This window comes from Anabrus simplex, chromosome 8, assembly GCF_040414725.1.
Source record: "Anabrus simplex isolate iqAnaSimp1 chromosome 8, ASM4041472v1, whole genome shotgun sequence".
Lineage (NCBI taxonomy): Eukaryota > Metazoa > Arthropoda > Insecta > Orthoptera > Tettigoniidae > Anabrus > Anabrus simplex.
Window position 1 is genome coordinate 17,021,398 of NC_090272.1, and position 12,075 is coordinate 17,033,472.

At 40.4% G+C, this 12,075-nt stretch overlaps 1 protein-coding gene across 3 annotated transcripts in view; it reads right to left on the reverse strand.

Annotated features, from left to right (window-relative positions):
* LOC136879210 (uncharacterized) overlaps window positions 1-12,075 on the reverse strand; it is a 1,250,431-nt gene that overhangs the window by 123,312 nt on the left and 1,115,044 nt on the right. For all 3 annotated transcript variants that reach the window (XM_067153008.2, XM_067153007.2, XM_068228965.1), the window contains 2 exons: window positions 1,989-2,130; window positions 972-1,083 (listed from right to left, as the gene is read on the reverse strand). In XM_067153008.2, coding sequence (XP_067009109.2) covers window positions 972-1,083; window positions 1,989-2,130 — 254 coding nt within the window. The remainder of the gene's footprint in view (window positions 1-971; window positions 1,084-1,988; window positions 2,131-12,075) is intronic.

Below are 12,075 nucleotides of genomic sequence, written 5' to 3' on the forward strand. Positions count from 1 at the left end.
AAGACGCCAGGCTATGATAGGATTCCGTATGAATGGTATAAGATATTTTGGAACATTATCGGTAAAGACCTGACATAAGTTATTAATTATGCCTCCAGTCACACGATAAGTGATACATTTGCAGAGGGAATTATCATCTTAATTCCCAAACTCTCCACTTGCACGTATATCAGTGACTGTAGACATATTACAATATTAAATACCGACTATAAACTTCTGGCCAAGATTTTGGCGAACAGAATCAGAACTATACTCCCTTCATTAATTATTAATGGACAGGTTTGCAATATACCTGGGAAAACATATTACATAACCTACTGGCAATTCCAGATGTAATCATATATCATTCATTTGCAAAGGGAATTATCATCTTAATTCCCAGACTCTCCAGTTGCACGTATATCAGTGACTATAGACCTATTACAATATTACCTATTACAACTCTGTCACTGCAGTCACCACAGATATGTTCTAGTGTTGGGACGGAAACTCTTTCACTACAGTCACCACAGATATGTTCTAGTGTTGGGACTGATACTCTTCTCACTGAAGTCACCACAGATATGTTCTAGTGTTGGGACTGATACTCTTCTCACTGAAGTCACCACAGATATGTTCTAGTGTTGGGACTGAGACTCGTGATGGATCTGCCAGCATGTTATCGGTACTTAATCTGTTACATGTTTACGGAACTTTGAGTTTCGGTAGCAATTGGACATCCAGTAACATGTTTTGTTTTCGATATCTGATCATTGTGATTTGCTCGCTCCAACAACCTATTCCCTCATGAGATTTGTTGTAAGTTCCTATGTTTATCATGAAGTGGCAGTTTGTTGCTACATTCCAGCCGTGTTTCTCACAAATGAGTGTCACTATGTGAACTGGAGAAGTAACACGGTATGGACCACAAGCTACAATTATCCCTAGTCTTGCCTGACACAAAATGAAAGAGGAACAATGAGCCTACTTGCCTGTTCGTGTCCACCAGTCTGTTCTAGCGACAAACTCTTGCGGTAGAGAGATCCACCAGCTTTAGATCTCATGCTCACTTCAGGAGGATTGTCCGATTCTGTTGATGCAGCCCTAAAATCAGACATTGAGTAGTTGTGTCAGTCAACAGGCATGTGACTTACTGCTGTAGATCTGCATGTCCCTGAAAAATCCTTGGACCAAGCAACAATAACTTTCAAATGGTTACAAATTGCAACCTTCAACATATGTGTAGAAGTTTTGGACGCTCACAAACAAAGGAGGATGTGCCTCATTGACCCCATGCAGTGTTTCAGCAATAGGCTTTTAGTGTCAGTGTAAATCACAAACCAAGAACTTTCATTACGCTATGTCCAATGTGAAGCTCTTTCTGTTGCAGTCACTTTTAGGAAGTAATGGCCTGGCACAAGTGATATTTCATTCAGTGAACAGAACATTCACAATATAGCAGCCGCTTGCTTGGCTACGTCTGATGCCAAAAGGCATATCATTTGACAATATTGTTACACATTCACAACTAAGTATTTTTTATTTTGCACTTTGTCGATACAATAATTGCTTAAGGCAACTTATTGGTTAAAAGTGGTTCATGCTTCGTATATTGTTAACATCTTCAGCACATAACATTGTTTACATGAAAAATGCATGTATTGACAAAGTATCAATGCTTGAGAAGAATGTCCTTAAAATTAGCATAAGAAGATGAAATGACAACATTAAAAACAAAATACTCAAGAGAAAATGTATAAATATTTCCTAGAATTGAAAGCAGTTTTCAAGGAAACACTTGTACAATAGCATTTATGACCTAATGAACTGTCTTCTTAAAAAGTTCATGGAAAAGTTCATTAACACAGTCTTTGACCGTTCACACAGTCTCTCACATCACTGTAGTGATCATAGCTCTTTGACCGTTCACACAGTCTCTCGCATCACTATAGTGATCCTAACTCTTTCTTCATTCACACAGTCTCTCACATCACTAGAGTGATCCTCACCTTCTCATCCCTATCGTCCTCCTAGCTCTCTCCCTGTCTCTCTCCTCTTCATTCTGTTTCTGATATTTCCTCAGCTCCTCTGTAACGGCATTCAACCTCTGCACAGTTGTCTGAAGCTGTGTTTTCTGGTCAATAGATGATTCTGCAACAAGATCAAGTGTATTGCATTACGTAATTTGTGACCTGAGGGAACTTTTTAATGGGACTATGAAATAAAAAAAATGAGTACGGAAATTGCAAGTTGTCAACTCCACCATACTCACCAACATATACAATGTGGTAGAAGGCTACAATATAAATAAAGAGTGGAAAGAGAGAGCACACCTCGACTTCCCTAATTCCAGTCTTGTTGTCAAAAATGCAAAGCAAGGCAAGGGAAGAGGGAGAAAGTAAAGAATGACACTAGTGTACAGTTTAGCTCATAATGTTAACAACACTTTATGAAATGTCTTTCTTACTTATAGTACTCTGGTTGGGTAAAGTGTAAATGGCAGCCAACAATATTACATCCCAACAGCTACGTGACCCTGCTCGCCGGGCAGTTTGCTGTATGCAACTTTGGCGATAGAATGGGTACTGCAGAATGTTTTAACTAAGGTCAAGCACGTTCGGGGTGATAAAGAACGAGAGTCATACATCATCATTATAGACCGTTGTGCCTTTCAGCGTTCAGTCTGCAAGCGGCTGTGAATTTACTAAACGTTGCCACAATCCTCTATTTGCAACAAGTGCTGTGGCCTCATTTATTTCTACACCTCGTATCTTTAAAGCGTTAGAAACCGAGTCTAACCATCGTCGTCTTGGTCTACCTCTACTTCTCTTACCCTCCATAACAGAGTCCATTATTCTCATAGGTCTCCTATCCTCCTCCATTCGCCTTACATGACCCGACCACCGAAGACGGCTAATGCATACAGCTTCGTCCATCGAGTTCATTCCTAATTTAACATTTATCTCCTCATTCCTACTACCCTCCTGCCATTGTTCCCACCTGTTTGTACCAGCAATCATTCTCGCTACTTTCAAGTCTGTTAATTTTAACAGTCCACCCAGTTTTCGCGCCCGTAAAGCGAAGTTGGTCTGAAGACACACCGATGTAAAGATAATTTGGTCTTGGGGGCTGACTTCCTTCTTACAGAATGCTGCTGTTTGCAACTGTGAGCTCACTGCATTAGCTTTACTGCACCTTGATTTAATCTCACTAAATCATCATGCTGGGAGAACACACAACCTAAATACTTGAAATTATCGACCTGTTCTAGCTTTGTATCAACAATCTGACATTCAGTTCTGATGAATTGCTTACCTACTGACATCAATTCAGTCTTCGAATACCGTACTCATTGCACCTATTTTCAAGTTGCAAGATATTAGACTGCAGGCTTTTAGCACAATCTATAATTAAGACCAAGTCGTCAGCAAAGACCAGACTGCTTACTACATTTTCAACTACCTGAACCCCTCCCTGCCACTTTATACCTTTCAGCAGATGATCCATGTAAACTACGAATAGCAAAGGTGAAAGATTAGGGCCTCGTCTAACCTCTTTAAGTAGGCCCGACTCTGAACCAAGAACTCATTCTACCATCAATTCTCACTGCAGCCCAATTGTCAACATAAATGCCTTTGATTGATTTTAACAATCTACCCTTAACCCCGTAGTCCCCAAGTTTGGTGAACATCTGTTCCCTCGGTACCCTGTCATATGCTTTCTCTAGATCTACGAAACAAACACAACTGCCTATTCCTCTCGTAGCATTTTTCGATTACCTTGCGCATGTGGTCTGAAACCACACAAATTTCAACCAATTTCCTCTCAACCACTGTTCACACCCTCCCTTCCAAGATGCCAGTGAATTCTTTGCCTGGTGTGCTAATCAATGAGATACCTCGATAGTTGTTGCAATCCTTCCTGTTCCCTTGCTTATAGATAGGTACTGTTACTGATTTTTCCCAATCTGAAGGTACCTTACTAATACTTCATGCTAATCTTACTACTCTATGAAGCCATTTCATCCCTGCCTTCGCACTATACTTCAATATTTCAGGTCTAATTTCATCTATTCCTGCTGCTTTATGATAATGGAGTTTATTTACCATCCTTTCCACTTCCTCAAGCATAATTTCAATTACATCATTTTCTTCCTCCCCATGAGCTTGGTTTCTCGCGACACCACTATGAAGATTCCCTTTTACTGTACGATGAAAAAATTTTCCCTCTACCTATCCAGTGATTCCCTGGAATCTATTATGAGTTCACCTGAATTACCCAAAGCACTGTTCATTTCCCTTTTCCCTCCCTGCCTAAGATTCTTTATTTCTGTCCAGAAAGGTTTCCCTGCTGCTTGACCTAGCTTTTCCAGGTTATTACCAAAATATTCCCATGACTTCTTTTTGGATTTAGCAACTATTTGTTTCACTCTGTTTCTTTCATCTGTGTACAATTCCCTGTCTGCATCAGCCCTTGTTTGGAGCCATTTCTGATAAGCCTTCTTTTTACGTTTACAAGCTGCTCTCACTTCATCATTCCAACAAGATGTTCGCTTTTTCCCATCTTCACACACAGTTGTTCCTAGGCATTCCCTTGCTGTTTCTACTACAGAATCCCTGTATGCCACCCATTCTATTTTTATATCCTGAACCTGCTTACTGTCCACTGTTTGGAACTTCCTACTAATTATGTCCATGTACTTCTGCCTAATTTCCTCGTCCTGGAGATTTTCTATCCTTATTCGTTTACAGACAGATTTCACTTTCTCTATTCTAGGATTAGAGACACTTAGTTCACTACAGATCAGATAGTGGTCTGTTTCATCGAAAAATCTCCGTAAAACCCGTACATTCCGAACAGATTTCGTGAATTCGAAGTCAGTTAAGATATAGTCTATTATGGATGTGATATTCCTAGCCTCCCATGTGTAGCGGTGAATAGCCTTAGGCTTGAAGAATGTATTCGTAACTGCTAAACTCATACTAGCACAAAAGTCCAGTAAACGCTTCCCATTCTGATTAGCTTCCATATCTTCCCCACAATTACCAAGCACCCTTTCGTATCCTTCGCTTCTATTTCCAACTCTCGCATTGAAATCGCCCATTAGCACTATTCTACCCTTGCTGTTGACCCTGACTACGATGTCACTCAATGCTTCATAAAACTTGTCAAGTTCATCCTCATCTGCAGCCTCACATGGTGAATACACTGAGACAATTCTCGTCCTAATTCCTCCAAGTGCCAAATCTACCCACATCATTTGCTTATTTACGTGCCTAACAGAAACTATGTTGCGTGCAATGGTATTCCTGATAAACATCCCTACCCCATACTCTGCCTTTCTGTTTCTAACACTCGTTAAGTACACTTTATAATCTCCTATCTCTTCCTCGGTATCTCCCCTTACCCGAATATCACTTACTCCTAGCACATCGAAATGCATCCTCTTAGCTGACTCAGCCAGTTCTACTTTCTTTCTTCCGTAACCTCCATTCGTATTGATAGCTCCCCATCGAATTCCATTTCGTTCGCCAAGTTGTTTCCAAGGAGTCCCTCGCCTGTCAAATGGGAGTGGGACTCCGTTACTCCCAAATGTCTGAAGGTTGCTTAAAATGTTCTGAGCTCGGTAAATTCATGAAGCAGGATGATACCCTACTTACACATAGTCCAAGTCAGGATCTCTCCTCTAACGGGTTAGGGACCGCTGGTGGATAGTATAGCCCTAGCCGCCTGAGTACAAGGAAACCATGCTCAGAATATGTCGAAATGCCCACTACCATTCCATAGCAACTGGTATCCCTACTCTCAGGACCCCTTACTAGGCCACTCAGTCGTTGCCTATGGTTCACGTACTAGGACGTGACTACAGTAACCCACACCATGAACCAGGTATAGTGTATTTATATGTTTGGAAGACGTAGCAATAGTGTCTCTGCCAGCTCACTGTGTTTCTGGAATGTAAAAGCTGTTCTGTTGCTTGAGTTTCTTCATGATCAGTACTGAAAGATCCTGTGATATGTTGTCAAGGTTGAAAGCCTCTATTCTACGAAAGGGGCCGGGACAGCTTACATCTGATGTTGCGTCGTTTCTCATGATATTGCGAGACCTGATACGATGGCACTATTCTTCTGGAAAGTTTTGTTGGAGAATGTGTCAATCATCGCCCCTACTCTCACATCGGGTGACTAATTCTTGTCCTGATATTTGAAATCAATGATTTTGTCTGGGTACAGGACATGGAGCTTTGGAGAGGTGTGATAAGTGTCCCAATGTTCGTGGAAACTAAAAGACAAACTGGCACTGTACTGTATTTGTTTTCCTAAATAAATAAAAGGTCTTGGGCATAAGAACCCATGAAAGTCATTTTTGACTTTTTACTATAAATGAATCTAACGCTATGCTTGCTATCGAAATGTGCGAAATGTCCATGTTATAATATGGAAACTGAACAGAGGCAGAGGAAATGAGAGAGAGAGAGAAAGGTGATGACAGTGGTTTGGAAATACAAGGCCGAAAGGAGGAAGGATCTGGGTACAAATAAGCAAACTGCTGCTCTGGTGTCGTGTGGTCGGCACATGGCCATTATCTCACTGTAATTGTAATCATGGAGGCTCAGATCCACGACCACACAGCTCATCTAGAGAAAAGAAAATGACTGAGAACTTCGAATTTGTAAAAAGGTAGTAATAAACACTCCAAACACATACTGGTTGAATATGGAAATATCTGTGAGAAATAATTCAGGAAAATTGTTTAGAAGAATCTGCAGTAGGTGGAAGGATACAGCTAAGAATTTTTACAACAAGAAATGCTACAATACACTGGTGAAATAGAACGTCTTTAAGCAAGTGAATGTCTAGTTTTGAATTATAAACTGGAAGTACTACGATGAGAAAAAACAACAGAAGAATGGAAAATAAGATGTGATAAGGAAATGTAACAGAACATAGAAAATTTAACAGAAATAATGAAAAGGAGACTGGTTTTTTTTGGACATCTACCCGACAAACTGACAAAACAGATACTGAAGTGCATTTAACACAAAAAGTCAAACAACAACCTGAATACAAGAGGTCAAAGAAGATTTAGAAAGAAATAAAATAAGAGAAGAAGAAAGTATAGAAAGAGAGAGGAAGAATGAAAAGGAAAGCCGGTCTCAGCAGACATGCGGTCCCGGGTGTTGACTTATAACAGCCATCAAATTAAGAATAGAAAATTAAGTTGCATTTCTAATATGATGACTCAAGCATGCTGTGAATAAACGGTTAAAAACAGAAACATACATACGCAGGCTTTTAACTATTTACAAGCAGCCTCAGTGCCCATAAGAACGCAATTGTGAACCACCTACAGACATATCGTACCCATTCATTGACAGCAGCAATAAAGCACCAGGGCAAGATGGCATAATCACTGAACTACTGCTCAAGCAATGAGAGGGAACTGCAACTTGCTGATTCACCTACTACACACAAAGGGCATTTCACTCATGCCTGTTCTCACATGTCCTCCTTACCAGATTGGAGTAAGATGAGCGAACAACAGGCAGGGATCTGACTGCGCCGATCTTCCACGGAACCTCACAATGATACTCCACTATCGCCAGTCGAACCGCACAATCGTCACTTTCGTATACTTCAAAAAGGCATATGACTCAACTGACCACAGCACCCTATGCAAATACGGTGTGGACAATAAAGGAACTGCATCAATCAACTTTGACACGTAGAATATCCAAAGTGAAACTCATGGTTGAAATTTCTGAACCTTCCGAAACTGGAACATGAGTAAGACAAGGTGATGTGTTCCCCATTTCTATTCGACAAGATACTTGATAAGATCATTTATACATGGGAGAAAGAAACACCAGGAATAAAAATGAGAACCAAATGTAAACAGATCAACCTAAAACGCAAACACCTTCAAAACTAGCCTGCAAACGTCTTATCAGAAAAAAAAGTACATGGACTCCAGAACACAAAACCGGGATCATATGCGACCAAACACGGCAAAATCACACAACATAATCACTTCAAACACTTGGATGAAATTATCAGAGGCACTGGCAATGAAGGAGTAGCCAACAAAACCTGCAGAGAAAAATTATGCAAAGCCTTCACAATCGCCTGGAATATTTACAACAATAAATCACTTTACACCAAAGCAAAACTCCATCACATCTGGATGCGCAAAAGCTTGGAAGAACTTTATTCATTGACCGAACAATTCACTTCAGTTGCACAGAAGAGACCTGGACATAGAGAACAAATGAACGATTCTCGATTGTCTGCAAAAATCTTCTGGAGCCCAAAAAAACCAAAGTATGCTGGCTAATAGATTGACTAACATAAGTTCACAGCAATCAGGTGGCAGGTTGCAAACAACTTGGAAATGTATTGAACATCTCCCTTGGTAAGTTATTCCAATCCCCAACTTCTCTTCCTATAAACGGATATTTGCCCCAAGGGAAGATAAAAAGAACAAGAAGACGAATGCTAGATGCTCGTTAGAGGGATGACAATAAATTGCCTAGGAAATAGAGTAGACCATACAGCCAGCATCTCGAGTGGATTTGGATGGATGAGTCGCTTAAGACGGGATGATGGTCCTAAGGGTGGGGAAAATATCACTTAAATCCTTAAAGAAGTGTTAGGAGCTGGTGACAACCACTCCTATATCCCAAAAGCAGAATGATGGAGGGAGTCAACAAGCAGCTGCTTACGAGAAAAGAAGTGGAAATTCAAACCTCAGCTCCCCTGATTACCCTCTCAGCACATGAACCAGCACTATGAAAACAGTACAAAATGAAAATGAGAGAACCCAGGGCTACCGAGTGAGCACAAGACCCTGTGAAGGGTCTCTCGAAGAATCAGGCCTAAACACAACTAGAGTTGCCAACAAAAGCTCTCTCTAAATTCTTGCAATTCAAGAGGTCCTATCCTTTCAACGGTACTGGATGTTCATATCCAAGGCTGAGATCACATCTGCTAATTTAGTTATTTTAGGCACAGCCATTGTGGATTCTGCAGTAGACTTAAAGCGATTTCTCTACGTCTGTCACTAACAAGTGTGATGAAAAGGCTCATGCTCCTATCAATTAAAGCAACTGCCCTCAACTTGATAATGTCCTGCCTTCCGAGATGTGTGCTGCTAGAGTTTATATATTTCGACTTCATCAAGTAAATTTTGTATTACTTACAATTGTCTTAAATTTTATTGCCGAAAATTTTAGTACACTCTGTACCGCACGTGCCGATTTTTTCTGGGACTTGCATACAATACAAGCTTGGAGATGTCTCCTAACAAGCGTCCAATTAAATATTCAAATTTGATGGTTTGAATAAATCGAAAGGTAACTCCTGTGCAGTCATTGGTCATTGATTTTGCTGTGCCACTTCCCGTTTCACCATCCAGCGCGGGCTACCGGGCTGCGGAAATATGACTCTGAGTATCGCAGAGTAACTAGTAAGGTTAACTCCGGGTAACGGTATTTCGTGAACTCTTGGAGTGAATACAGAGTAACAGAACATGGCTAATCAATTAAGGAAGGTTATTTGTTTTGCCATAACCTCATTTGCGAGGAATTTAATGTCTAATTTCCAGGTGAGTTTCTTCATAGCAGTGGGCTATATGATTTGTTACTACTTTCCTCACCGAGTTGTGGCTTAAAACAGTATCCGTTATTCTTTATCTCATAGGAACAATCTGCTGATCATCTCTGCACTGCCATTTAGGATAACTGGATCACCGGGATCACCATTCGAACATTTGCTGAGAGTCATTAGCCCTAAACTTTCTGAATCCAAAATCGGGGAACGAGGAAGACCATTGCAAGACCAACAAAAGCAACTTCTGGCTCTAATTTGGCAACGCCTGATTCGTACAGATCTGTTTCATGAGAGTTATAAATGCACTGTGTGGCCTCATTCAGGAGGCTATCTGGAAAAAGTTACATATTATACATTTACCAAGTAAACGTTATAAATCTGAGGTTAATAAATCAGCTGAACGTGGGTATTCTTATAAAAATTCAATCACGTTATTTCCGTCGATTATCAAATTGGTACGGTAGCTAGTTTTCCTGTTTTGAATGCAAATATCTCCTTCTTCATTCAATACATAACGCCCTTCTTTGTCGACAACTAGAACAAAATTTGAATTCATTGCCATGTCAATATACAGTATTTCACCGCCAACAAAGTATGTAACACTGCGCATGTTGAGTTAAATCTACCCACCCATTTACGCGGTGTTAACTCGAATGTAACACTTTGCTTTTGTGAACGGATAGAGTGAACGTTGAGTTTACTCGGAGATGGAGAGTAGTACTTTGTGAACACAACCCGTAACTTAATTTCATTCTATTTCACGTTTTAATTTGTCACAGGAGTTTACTCGTCAATTTTTCTATCAGAAATCAATTGTAATTTTACGATGGTGTAAAGAGGTTTTACATCCATGTTGGCACTATGTAAGCTTTTCGTAACAATACAGCCGCCGAAACTGTCTAATTTTGCATGGCGTCCCGGAAGCACCAGGTGAAAACGTGTACGCTAAAGTATTATCAACTATTAAAGAAAAACTGGATATCGCGCTTAATATGTCAGACATTGACCGTTGCCATCGCCTAGGTGTTCCGAAGCGAACAACGGCTGATGTGGTTGCCACTGATTATTAAGTTCCTGCGGTACCAGGATCGTGACCGCATTTGGAGGGCTAAACGTCGGCTAAAAGGCACGCACCTTCTCCTGACGCAATCGCCCACGGGTACCACGAAAAACATTTTAAATCGTGCACGAGATCACTTTGGCTTAAATCGTGTCTGGAGCCAGGGCGGTCGCATTGTTGTGCTATGTGACAATGGACGAAAGGTGTTAATTACAACAATGGTACAACTTGTTAGTTTAATCTAAAACACGAGTGAGCATTGATACGGACTCATTACTGAGATGGCATTAACGCGTAATGTTGTAGTTTTAAGTAAATGTGCGTGTATGTGTGTGAGTGAATGTGATTGTGCCCCTGGAAGTACTTGCGGTGAAAACAAGGTGAGTAAGCAGAAGTCTTTTCTAGATAATGGCTAGTCACAATACAAGTGCTATTTCTACCGATTGTAGTGACCTTGATGTCAGTGACCCGCTCCCACCCCCTGCCCAGTCGCCCCCTTCACCCTACCCTTCAACAGCGTCAGTGGGAAACATTCTCAGGGAAAATCTTTCAAGATATCGGCGAGCCCCTACAGTGTTGTCATATTAACGCGCAATCGTTAATGGCTCACATTGACGAAATACAATCCCTCTTTCATGATAGTAATACCTTGCACTGCATATGTGTAACTGAGACTTGGTTACAACCCTCACTAAACTCAGGCCTGGTTGAATTAAATAACATGACTTTACATCGTCTAGACCGCAGAAAACGTATAGGGGGAGGGTGTGCTATATACTGTCGTAATGATCTCAAAAGTAAAATAGTGGCTACTTCAGACCAGACAATTCCCAATCGACCTGAGTTTATGTTTATAGAAGTTTTGGCTAACAATCAAAAAGTACTGATCGGAGTAGTTTATAAACCCCCAGACGTAAGGCATATATCGGACCTTGAAATTTGCTTAGCCAAGTAATTCCACTGTACGAAAATATAATTATACTTGGAGATTTTAATACAAATCTGCTGACTGCGACAAACGACTCATTACATTTACAAAATATGTTCTTTAGCTTAGACCTGAACATCCTACTTCTAAATGCTACTAATCATCTACATACAGTAAACCGGACAACTCATACTTTGATTGACTTGATCATAACTAACAATACTCAGAAAGTTTTAAATCATGGACAGCTTGCAGTGCCAGGTATTTCTACCCATGATCTAACATATGTCTGCTATTCATTAAAGATGCCAAAATATGAAACTAAACACGCAGCGATATAAAAAATCTGGACAAGGAAAGAATACGACACGAAGCATATTATCTGCCGTGGAACGATATTTTACACATGGATGATATTGACGAAAAAATAAATAAAGTATCTGAGCTGGTGTTAGAACTGTATGACAGATTTGCTCCCAAGAAAGAGATCCGGGTGACTC